Source organism: Erithacus rubecula (genome assembly GCF_903797595.1).
Source record: "Erithacus rubecula genome assembly, chromosome: 18".
Classification (NCBI taxonomy): Eukaryota; Metazoa; Chordata; class Aves; order Passeriformes; family Muscicapidae; genus Erithacus; species Erithacus rubecula.
Genome location: NC_136670.1, coordinates 6,770,344 through 6,782,661, shown reverse-complemented (window position 1 = coordinate 6,782,661; position 12,318 = coordinate 6,770,344). Strand labels below are relative to the sequence as shown.

Sequence of the window (12,318 nt, the reverse complement as noted above, 5' to 3'; positions counted from 1 at the left end):
ACCAGGGAAGTGTGGGAAGCTCCCACCTGCAGACCCAGTCCTGCCCAGCAAGGCACTGTCACCTGTCACAGCTCCCACAGAAACAGGGCTTCTTGCACCCACCCCCAGACATCACGAGAACCCAGGAGATGACTGCAGAAACACAGATATAAATCTTGCTGTGTCCTGTTCTCATCTCGGGGAGCACATTAACCTCACCACCCCCAGCAGGGACCAGGCTCCTGCCATTGCAGGAGTGATGTATTTCCCTACACAGAGCATTTCCCCAGCCAGGTCCCTGTGAACACCCTTCACACGAGCCCTCTCTCTGCTCAGCATTGCCAGCATGCCCACCCTGCCCCTGGCTCTGCCAGCCCCACGGAGACATCAGCCCAGCTTACCTTCCCCACGTAGAGCGGCTCCGTGCCCGTGTACTCCTCCACCACAAAGAACTGATTCCAGACCCAGCCCCGCTTCACTCGCCCGGCCAGCAGCGCAGGGTCCCCGGGCTCGCCCAGGCCAGGGCCCCCCACGGCCGTGTGCACGGCCCAGGACCCCAGCTCCTGCAGGGCGCAGAACAGCAGCAGCATGGTCCACAAGAAGCCCTGCAGACCCTTCGCCATGGCCCTCTAGGAGGCTGCATGAGCAGGAGCTTCTGGAGGGGCAGCCAGCATCCTTTAGGGAAGAGCAGGAGGGATGTCCACGCTAGCAGCGTCAGGCTGCCCGGTCAGTGCAGAGCATCCCCATCCCTGCTGCATGCCGTGCTCTGCAGCTGGAGCACTCCTGTCCAGCGTGAGTCACATCTGTGACAAGAGGAGCCCCGGACTGCCCGCTGCTGGCGTGGCAGCAGTCAGTGCTGGTGCCTCGCAGGCTGCTCCTGGGTCTCCAGAGAAGAGTCTGGCAGCTGGCATTTGTCCCCAGGGACAGAGCTGCAGGGCTGCTGCTGGGGAAGGGGGTGATGCACAGGCTGCTGCCCACCCCAGCGGCAGGCAGGGAACACCACAGCGGCACTCGGGGCACAGACACGCAGTGCTGGCATTCACGGGGACCAGGAAAGCTCTTCCAAATGTTTTCAGAGGAGTTAGCAGGATGAGCTGCTGTAGCCAATGTCTGCCTTGGGACTACTGTGCAAGGGGTGTGGCAGTGCAGGTGTCCGTGCCACACGTGCAGCTCACAAGGCCATTTGTAACTCCCAACTTCTGGGGCACAACATCCCAGTGCCTGGTGAAGGGTCCTTGGCCCAGATGATTCCGGTCACTTCCATTCTCTGGTGGCTCACGCAGGGAGGTGCAGGGCAGTCAGCAGCATCTCCAGGAGCCTGGAAAAAGCCAAGGTGTCAGAGCTGGTGTGAAAACACGGCCCAATGTCCCCCTGTGCTGCTTCTGCAGCCTTGGTAAGTCCCTCCTGCCCTGCCCCAGGTGCTCCACAGCAAGGCCAAATCCTGCAGGTCCTGCCAGAGCATGAACACAACAGGGAGGGCTGCAGAGCTCTCAGCACTGCAGACATCTGCTCCAGCAGGGACTCTGAGACCAAGCACCCTGCTGACTAGGGTACTCCCTCATCACATGGTGCTGGCTGTTGAGAGGAGTGAGGTCTGTGCCTGCAGGGAGTCATTGGTGCCCACACTGTTTGGAGATGTGTAGCAGCACTCCTGGCACAGCACAGCTGCCAGTGCCTGTGCAGAACCAGACCACAGCAGTTCTGCACAGGCAGACAAGGCTCATGCTGAGGGATACCAGCCCCTGAGCATGGGAGGTACAGCCTGTCCAGACACTCCTGCAAGCCCTCTCTGCAGAACCTTTCTGTCATCTCACCTCTGCAGCCATGGGCAGGAGAAAAGCATCTGTTCAAGAACTTTCCACCTGGCTGACTCTAAAGGTAAGTTTGAAAAAGGGCTCTGGTGTAAGTTTCAAGCTATCCTCAAGGCACTAAGGGCTGAGACGTGAGACCTTTAGCCAAGGGTAGATTGCAACCAGTGAGCACAAGAGGAGAAGAAGCCTGATCAGGAGATGGGGATGCAGCATCCATCTCTCCTTGCACCAATGCCCTGAGCTTCCACCAGAGCTCTGCAATACCAGCCTCAACCTGATCTACTCATGAAACATGCACCAGTCTGCAGAATTCACCTCCTGTCAGCTGTTACTCTAAATGGGAGGCAGAGAAAGGGCGAATGGAAAGGCAAATGATCCTGGACTAGATGTCCATCTACCCCCCACAGCAAGAGAACTGGGTTGTGCTTTGCACAGACCCCTGCATGAATCTGAACAGTCCCAGCTGCTCAGAGGAGGGACAGCTCCCACATACTTCTCCAGCTCTTTCCCTCACTTCCATTCCCCCGTGTGACTCCACCAATGGGGTCATTTCCCAAATTCCCAGGGAATGTCTGCTGCACTCTTTCCTGTCTGCATTCACTTGTCTGGACAAACACTTCCCTGAGAACCACAAAGCATCATTCTACACTGCCTGCTCATGGTTCACAAGCTGTGTGCCACACAGTGTGCACAAACCTGCTCACCAGAAGGGCTCACACACATCCCACCCCATGCACAGCTAAGATCTCTCACACACACTGGCTTATTTTGTCTATTTGTGCCTTATTTGTGTATACACATTTCCTCCCCGTGTACACAAACTATATTCCACTCACACATGCCTATCAGCTGTCACATATGCCTGCCCTGTGCACTTCATGCTCCAAGGAAGACAGTCTCCAGTGTACTTTTATGTTAGTAATCATGGTACAGAAGCACTAACACTGCTCCCCACCCCACCTCCTTGCCAGCCCATTCTTTATTATGGTATTTCCCCACCAGCCAGGTGAGGTTGTTGGTAGTGCCATGACTGTCTTGCAGCCAGAAATGTTTCCTGTCCCTGCTCCCAAAGGGCAGCTGGTGAGGATCCCTGCCTCACCAGGGTATTTAACACTGCACCCTCAGGGTGCAGGTGGGTGGTGGACTGAGCCATCTCCTCCCACACATGGGGCAAAGTAACTTCACAGATCAAATGCAGAGATTGGGGTCCCTGCTCAGGAGCAACAGAGCCAAGGCTGCCCAACCCACCCTCACAAGAACAGCACAAGTGCAAATGTGCTTCATCACACTCACCTGGGTATACAGAAGATAAATACAAGGCACAGTGCACCACTGTCACAAACAGAACCTCTCCAAGAACTCACACCTAGGAGATCTCTGGTTATTTTAGAGTAGGTTACCCAGACAGTGAGACATGTCAATAAAATGAGCAGCATAAGCTCTGCCAGAGTAAGAGTTTCAGGTCAGCACCAAGGGCAAACAGCAAGTGTGGGAAGAACAGTCTCTACAGCATCTCTGCTTGCCACTCTGCAGCACTTTTGCAGGCTACACCTCCAGCTGCATCCAAAATCTGAGTACAAATGAGTTGTAGCTGGTAAACTCAACTGCCAGAAAGAGAATTCTAAAAAGAATTCATCTGCATGTGCTCTCAAGACAACTATGTCAGCAGAGCCTTGGGGAGCAGCAGCCACCACCTGCAGAAGTCTCCCATTCTGCCCACCCAGCATCCTGTCCTTGCCATCCAGGAGCAGATCCATCCACACTGATTTAGAAAGCCCTGCCAGAAGCCTGACAAGGCAGCATTGTCAGTGCCAGAGTGCAGTTCTGCAACACTGAAGGCCTTCTGAACACATGGGGAGGCTGCAAGAAAACCAGTCCAGTGGAGCAAATCCTGGCACCACAACTAACATCAGCATCCAGGGTCTCCAGCTGAGCTGGCACATGAAGGCAGCACATGCCCACTGCCTCCAGTATGCAACACTCAGGGCACACAGCTGGCAGAAAGCACCAACACTGGCTCTGTGACAGCAGTGGGAGCCACCTTCATTCCCCTTATCACACTGTTTCACACCTTAGTGGCATCTGATTTCCTCCAGCTACCCCCGCCACACGCAGCAGACAGCCCTATGCACACAGGAATGGTACTGCCCCTTGTTCAGAAAGGGACACTGGGCCTCTCTGTCAGCCTGACCAGAGCTGCAGCACAGTCCCAAACAGTATCAACAGACCAGTAACAAGAACAGTTTAAATGCACACACTAAGGCAAGGCAGGAAAGAGGAAGCGAGGGCAGAAGATGCTGCAGTGGGCGAGCTCCACTCCAGCAGAGCTGCTCCCTGGCTGGCAGACAGGCTGGCCCACAGTTCCCAAGGCAACTTGCTCAGCCCTGTTGCATCTGAGCACTCAACAGAGCAGATTCTGCCACGAGAGGAGATCCTGCTGAGCACCCATGGGGCTGGGCTGCGTTGCTGTGGGAAACACAACCTTGTGCACAGCCTCAGCTATTGTGCTGTTTTTATGTTTAACAGATTTCTCATCCGAGCTAATGTGGTTTGCTGGTGGCTGTCACGTGCCCAAAGTTCAGGTGCTCTCAGCTGAGCTCTCTGCATGCTCTTCCTGTGGGCAGCAATGCAGGTGCTGTGACCTGAGTGGCCTCACCCAGCTCCCAGACATCAAAGCCCAACCACAGAACCTGTGGTGAGCTCCAGTCCCCTGCACCACAAAATGAGGGCCCAGAGACACATCTGTAGCCAGGCCACAAACCAGATCCTTCTTCTCCAGTGACAAAGTCTCAGCCTGTGTCTCTTCTGTGACAGCTTCAGTGTCATGTCTCTCCCCACCTTGCATAACCTTCTTCCAGACCTCTTCCAGAGGCTGCAAAGTCCAACTGATGCCCTTGCAGCAGCAGGAATCAAGACACCCCAGGTGGTTCTATGCACAGGAACCAGGACTAGCACAATATTTATTTCCCTGTGTTATTGAAAACCTTTCACTGACAGCTGTGCCCCTTCTCTCTGTCACATGCTAGCAGCAGGGCTGTAAATAACCAGTGGGAGCTGCTGCTGCAGCCAGCCCAGCCCACATGCACCCACATGGCAGCATGCCCAGCACTCAGCACACCAAGCAGGTTTCCATGCAGGGTGTGAAGCACCAGACCCTCACACTGCCCCAGGCCCAGGGTGATGTCCCCTCTCCTGCTGCTCTGCCATCCTCCCTTCCAATTATCAGCACAACTCCCCCTCCCCTCCCCACAAGAGCTCGTGCAGTTTGTTGGTGTGCATTTGGCACAGCTATACTGTACATCATGTTGACAGTAGAAATTACATCCTGAGCTTATGTTTTACACTGTGCTCTGTCAGAACTCACCGCAGCCCAGTGATCAGGACAAATTGAATAGCATCCCGTCCATGTCAATATTTATTTCATTTTACAAATGCAGGCTGATGCAGGAGAAGGTAGGCAGGGGGAGGGGGAAGACATGGGCAGGCAGCAGCACACCAGGATAGCACTGCCCAGTACACCACAGTCCTACATTACTGCCCAACACAGCAGGGCCAAGGCTGTGGTGCCACAGGAGCATCCCCAGAGACCAGGGAGCATCCCCAGGACCTCATGCACTGAGTGTCCCCAGGCACATGGCTCTGCTAGAAGGGTTGGCACACTAGGACTGCTCCTCTGACCTAATAATTGGTAGAAAACCAGAACTGCCCACCATGTACCTGAAAATGCAAAGGCAGGGAAAGGGAGCCCACTCTCCACCACCCCAGTCTGCAGCCTCAGCAAACAGGAGCTGGGATGTCCTCCTTTGGCTCCCCATCCTGCCAGCACAAGCATCAGGACTGCTCCAGCTGCTCAGAGCAGCCATCAGGATGCTACAGAGGCTGCTGAGGAGCAAGGCAAGAGCAAGTCACTGCTTGTGCCATCCTCTAGAATGCAGAGCCACAGCATGAATACCAAGCACAGGAGAGGAGCTCCTTAAAGCTTGGGCTTTTTTTTGCTTTACCACAGCCCTTCCACAGCACAGAGGACACAAAGAAATGAAGGCTGCAGTAGGAGGGTTGCTGGTCAGAGACAATACCTCAGTCCTGACACCCACAGTCCTCTTGCTGCTGGATCAGCTTCCTGCAGAATGAGTTCAGACTGGGAGCACCCCTTACACAGCCCCAGCCCTGCTACCCAGCAAAGCCAAGGAAGGAGCAGACAGCAGCACAGCAGGGACACTCCTCAGGAGGGGACAGCAGTGGCTGCCAGGGCCTCATGCAGAATCCCATGGATTGAAACTGGGAGCTTGTGGACTTTCATGCTGCCAGAGAGCTGCTCTGCCAAGGGCAGATCATGCAGAGACAAAGGGGGCATGAGAAGAGCTGTGGTGTGCCTCCACCCCTGAGATTTGGAGTGGATATCTCTGTCATGAGGAAGCCACACAGGTCCAAGCACTGCTCTGCCAGTTTGCACTGACCACAGCTACTCACAGGGAGGCTGCAGAGAAGAGCATGGGGAGATGTAAGAGGCAGGCTAGAGATGCAGACAGAGCACAGCCACAGCTCTGTCAATGGCTAGCAGCTCTGCTTCCAACAGGCAGAACTACAGCACCTTTGGAGACAACCCAGGACACAAAGTCAGATGGACAAAAGCTCCTGCTTGACTCCCAGCAAGCTGCCCCACTTGTAAGTGCCCCACTGTCAGAGCAGCAAGAAGAACACAAGTTTCACACCAGCTGGTTCTGAAACATGCAGACCTACCTGGAGACCCTTTCTAAAGAGTGGGGCCAACTCCAGCATCAAGCAGCCCCCTCCATTCTCTGCCCAGCTCTTTCTGACCCCACTGTGCCTTACTGAGAGCTCAGAGGGTGTGCACAGGCTCCAGCACCATCCCCATGTGTCACCTGTGTCACCTCAAAGGAACAGCTGAAGCCAGGAGCAGCTCTGGGGGTCAAATTGGTGCCAGCTCAGTGTGCATCCAGGGGAGCCCACCTGCCTCATGTCCCAGAGCGTGGGCAGCACAACAGCCCAGCCTCAGAGAGCCCTTGCTGGGAGACAGGGCAGCAAAAAGCCTGCAATTACTGCAAGAGCAATTCCTCCCCAGCACTGCCTACAGTGCAGCACGGGGGCTGTGACCACATCTCCTCCTGTTAAACACGACTCAAATCTGCTTAATGCTCCCCTTCCTGGGAAAAGGAACAGGCTGGCTGGAGCACACTCCCCAGATCTGTTGTATGGAGGTAATACAAGCATGGCAAGGCTGCTGCAAAGCTTTAAGATGGTTCATAATCTCCAGGCCTAGGGCTAAGACATGAACTCAGGCTCTCTGGAGCTCACTTTCTCTACTGGATATTGTAAGACAAGATGAGGCAAAGATACTTTTTTTTTTTCTTTTATAAACTTCTCCTCAAAATACAGAGACAAGAAATGAGGCAATCTTGCCAGACATAAAACACTGTCAACTCCAGGCCAGGCAGGTGCATCACAATAAAGCTTCCAACATCCCACACACTGTCTCTTAACAAGACACATCAGTACCACACCAGGCTGGATCACTGCACCTTGGCCAGGCACCCACCCACACTCCCACAACCTCCCACAGCTCCTCTCCAGCATTCAGGAGGCTCCCCAGGATTCCTCCTTTGGGCTGGACAATAGAATGCTCAGGGCACTGAGCCCTCTGCCCCAAAGGGAATACTCTGCAGCTTTAGAACACCAGGGACCAACAACACAACCTGGCTGCAGCCCCCACAAACCAGTGTCCTTGACTGGAAAACATGAACACACATCGCTAATTCTGTAAGGGATGAGTGTTCCCATCTGCTGAGACAAAAGGTGAGGGATGCCCACTCACATCCAGACAGATGATGCACTGCAAGTTCCCATTCCACAGCAGATCCCACCACTGGCATTTAAGTCTCAGTTCAGATAAAATTGGTCAAAGTACTGGAATACTGGTGCCCCAGAGAGCATCTGCAAGTTAGATGGGCTTCTGCCACTGCAAGCTCTGCTGGAATGGATCTGCTCTGAAATCTGAAATGCTCTGCTGCCCCACTGCACCCTCTGCTGAAATGGATCTTGCAGAAGGCTCTAACTCAGTGTCCTTTTCAGAACACCACCAAATTTTGCCAATCAAGCAAGAGATGGCAAGGGATCCTAACCTGGATAGAGATCAGTGGCAAAAGGATTCAAAACCGTAGAGGCTTTTGAATTAAGATATTTAAATAACTTTTATCTTTACTTACACAGCTAAAGGGTCATGAAACCAGTTACTGGATAAGCATATCCCAATTGCAGGTCCAGACTGTGCAAGGCAACATTTGGTAGCAATCTGCCTTTCAGTAAGTCTTCAGCCTTGATACAGAGCACAGAAGACAGACAGACCATGATAAAAATCAAGTTATCTCTCTGATGTCACCCTAGCCTCAGCTTTTAACAACAGGGCAGAAAACCCATTATCCATAGTAAAAGTTTAGTCATGCTTATTCTTGAAGAAATATCTGGATTTCTTCTTTCTGCTTCCTCAGAACTGTTCTCCCAGCAAGGAACTCCTTCATCTGCCTTTCTTCTCAGATAAATTTGCACACTGTTGAGAAAAGTTGTTTTTGCAGAGGAATGTGTACCTACACAATGCTCAGGTCTGTATGACTAAACATGCCCCTTTCTCCCTTCTTTCTGAGTTGCTTTAAGTTTAATTATTGTCCCCTTTGATGCTGCCTTGAGAAATTATAATAGAAAAACGAGGCAACTGCCAGAGCAGGAGCTATTTACAACCTTTTGACTTCTCATGTTCACTCACTTTCTGCTATCAGACACACTGCGAGGAACAGTATTTGTTAAAGCTCTCACACAAAAAACATTGTTTGGAAAGAAGTATTTTTCCAAGTTTAGGAGGTTGATTTTTTTCTTCCAAATCTTCTCTAGTCCAAGTTTCAAAGAAATTTTAATTGCAAAGAAAATCTCAACATTTGCCCTAGGGAAGAGGTTTTTACAGCCATAACGGTCTCGCTCTGCAGCAATTCTTTTCCAAATATGGAATTTTCATGCCTTGTCTACGTGAATACAATACTTTTAATTCCTCTTTAAGAACAGTCTTGGAGAGGAGGTGGAAGCAGCCATCACAGCACCTCTGCCACATCTGAGCTCCTCCTGCTGTGGTGAGAGAGCTCCAGAGCTCAGACCAAGTCTTTAATTTTAGGATCTGGACAGAGAGCTGTATCTGAAAGTCATTCCCTTACAAACACCTGCATAAAGTCAAAAGTTGCATTCCTAAAAGAGCCACATCTTTCATGCCCCAGCACCTCCTGAGGAGCCAGAAGTGCTCTCAGTGGGGCAGAGAACCCTCACCAGCCTCCACTGCCAGAGCTGCACCTGTGGCACAGCCCAAGAACACCCAGGGACCACCATCACTCCCCTCCCTGCCTCCTGCTGCCACCAGCAAAAGTGACAGGACAGCAAAGGCACGAGCCCAAAACAGGACAGGTGGAATCAAAGCTGATGGCCCAGACAACGGGGCCATTTGGGTAGGAATTAAAGGACAAAGTAAAATAAAAAAGCACAAAATGGAATTCTTCCGCTTTGACAAATGTGGAGGGAATTGGGTTCTTTTAAGCCAATGTTTGGCAGATGCATGAATTATTTATCATTCAATATTGTGTGATTAAATGGAAAATTGAAGATGTTCATAGCTCTGTCTGCAACTTTCTACCTCTTGTGAAAGACTCCCCAAATTCCTACACAGAATAACAAGTGGGTATTATACTGAGTCAGAAAAGTTCAAAGAAACCTCCTTCAATTTGCTTCTCAAGGTTCAAGGTCACATTCTGACTCAGTCCTCTGGTGAAATAAATACCATGGCAGGCACACATCACTTTCAGGAAGGTCTCTTGCTGCTGCTCACTCTTCTTCCCTATACATCTTAATCCTCTTAGCAATTCTGTCCTTGGAAATCCCTCAGTCTTCATGACAGGAGATCTGCAACTCCTCTTTACAGAACACAGGAGACCAAGGAAGTCCCTTCCCCTGACAGCACTCTGTCATTTTGAGACTAAGACCAGGCCCCCACAGATCACAATGAAGCTGAGAGGTTGTGAGGGAGGACAGGAGAGCAGCAAAAACCAGGACAAGACCTGGGGGGCTGCACCTGCACTTTTCTGCAGAGTAACAAGATCATCTGGCTGAGCACAGCCCAGATTAGAAGCCTGTACCAACTTTCTACTGCAGAGACCTCTCTGGGTGCCTTTGGCCCAAGCTAAGCAGCTTCCTCAGCACCTCAGGACAAACCTGCAGCAATAAACAGCTGTTAGAAAGGTGGAAGAATGAGTGTAATTAGTCTCCTTAATGCCAATTTCAGCCTGATCTCTCACACTTAAGGAAACTGTTACAACGATTTTCTTTTTTTTCAGAGGAGCTCATTAAATAAAAATTAGAAACAAGATAGCATAATGGGTAAGAAAATTGTTTCTGCAACATCCTGCTAAAATCCAACACTGCCCTGCCTACAGATAGGCTTCTCTGGTTTGGAAAAGGATGCTCCAAATCTTCCTGCTCTCCAGGAATTCCCAAGCACCAGAAAGAAAAAAAGGAATCTGAGTACCACAGGAATTCGGAACCTGAGGCAGAACAGTGCACAGCCTCATCCCCCAAAGAGGAAGCAAAGATGCAGAACACTCCACCACAGCTGGCAGAAATCCCTGGCAGCTGAGTGTCCAACACAGGCAGTGCATTTGGCCAAGTCTGTTTGAAAGCCAAGGTGTCCAAGAGGAGCACAGCAGGGAGAGGGGCTGCCCAGATGATCTGAGCTCTGCTCTGTCCCTCCCTGGGCCCCTGAGGCTGCACGGGCAGGAACAGATCAGCAGTGAGCAGCACTCCTGAGAAAAACCCCCAGAGCATCACAGCCCCACAGGAGCCTCTGCATGACCCTGGCAGACACACATTCAAAGCAAAGCCCATCACCCCCTCACAAAGAACAACCAGGAGAGAGAACAGAGCCTCTTGTTGGGCCAGGGACCTACACACTGGAGCAGATGTGCCAGGAATACTCAGAGCAGTGTTTGCCCACGAGCTGCAGATAACAGCCTTCTGCAAAAATAAAGGACTGACCTCCTTGTAAGCAACTTGCAGACAACAGCAACAGGCTAAATTTTGCATTCAACCATTAATGATTGATGCATTATTTATTTGGAATCATTTGCTTCATTCTACTAATCACATCACCACTACCAGCTCCTGACAATGAGCAGGGCTCTCAGTCATGTCCCAGGAGTCAGTCACTGCCCAGAGCAACTCAAACCACAGCTCAGCAGCCTCTGGGCTGTTTCACCTCTCCAGGAAAACATCCAGCCTTTGCCCAAAGCTGCTCACTGCCCTGCAGACACCACAAGCCACACACCCTCTGATGTCCAGCACCTGGCACTGCTGCCCCATGTCCAGAGGGAGCTGCTGAACCAGCTCCTGTCCACCAAGGGCTCACTGGCAGTCAGAAGAAGCTCAGGCTTCTCCTGCCCTGAGCCCTTCTTGCACTTTGAGCCCTCCTGCGTGGTTTATCTGCAGAACAAGGTAACCACAATGAGTTTCTGCCAAATTCACATCAATGGACCAACTTGGAGCCACCAAGAAGCCCTCCCTTCAAGGGCAAACAGCCCCATAAAGAGAACCCACATGGAAATGAGACACCTCCAGAGCAGAGCAGCCTGTCATCCCCTCTGTGCCACAGCCCAGAACATCCCAATTCTGTCCCCCCCAGACACTCCTGTGCCACTGCTCTGCAGGCAAAACCCACACAGCAGAGGGCACAGACACCTTTCCCCAGAGGAACCAGTCCTTTGGGAATGGATCATGTCCAGATGGGAGCTCTGGAAACAGGGACAGAGAGACCACATGTCCCAGGACACTTGCATGCAAATGAAGAAACATTTTAGCATACAGTCTGGTAGAATCAAATTTTCATATCCTTCCATGCCCACTAAATTCTGTTCACAAAGACCAAGAAAAAAAAAAAAAAAAGAAGTAAAAACCTTAATAAATGCTGGAAGAGCAGGGAGCTCACACCAGCTCCCAGCCCAGCGTAGCTCAGGGATTATCTAGGCAATAGTTTATTTTTCTCTCCAGTATCATTTTCCCAGCTTGATCTCTACTGTCGCAGTATGATGGTTTCACCCCATTAGCCTTGCTTAAAGAAGTGATCCCAGGACTGTGAGTGTTATTGCCCACATAAATCAGGAGGCTTTGAATATGGAGCACCTTTAAATAAACAGCTGATGGAAGTGAAGTTCCGGGATCATTATTAATAGCTTTTCATTTCTGTGTCCGCTGTGCTGTGACATTCTTTCCCAGCAGAAAGCCTCCGCTTCCTATCCCCAGTACATCTGATCCCATGAGTCCTCCAGTCAGAATGAATGACTGTACCTTTGTGTTAATTGCATTGCCCGTTCCACTCATGGAATACTAATATTAACTAGCAAGAGGAGGAGAGTTTGCAGACCAGAGTGATGGGACACTTTAGAGAGAGACACACCAGTCCCACTGCTTTTTTCAGGGCTGGTCATTC

General features: G+C 51.4%; 1 protein-coding gene across 3 annotated transcripts in view; it reads right to left on the bottom strand.

Annotated features, from left to right (window-relative positions):
* The window catches only part of CDH22 (cadherin 22), a 75,245-nt gene that overhangs the window by 50,105 nt on the left and 12,822 nt on the right, over positions 1-12,318 (bottom strand). For all 3 annotated transcript variants that reach the window (XM_079321832.1, XM_079321834.1, XM_079321833.1), the window contains exon 2: positions 381-1,297. In XM_079321832.1, the coding sequence (XP_079177958.1) occupies positions 381-602 (222 nt within the window). In that variant the 5' untranslated portion in view covers positions 603-1,297. The remainder of the gene's footprint in view (positions 1-380; positions 1,298-12,318) is intronic.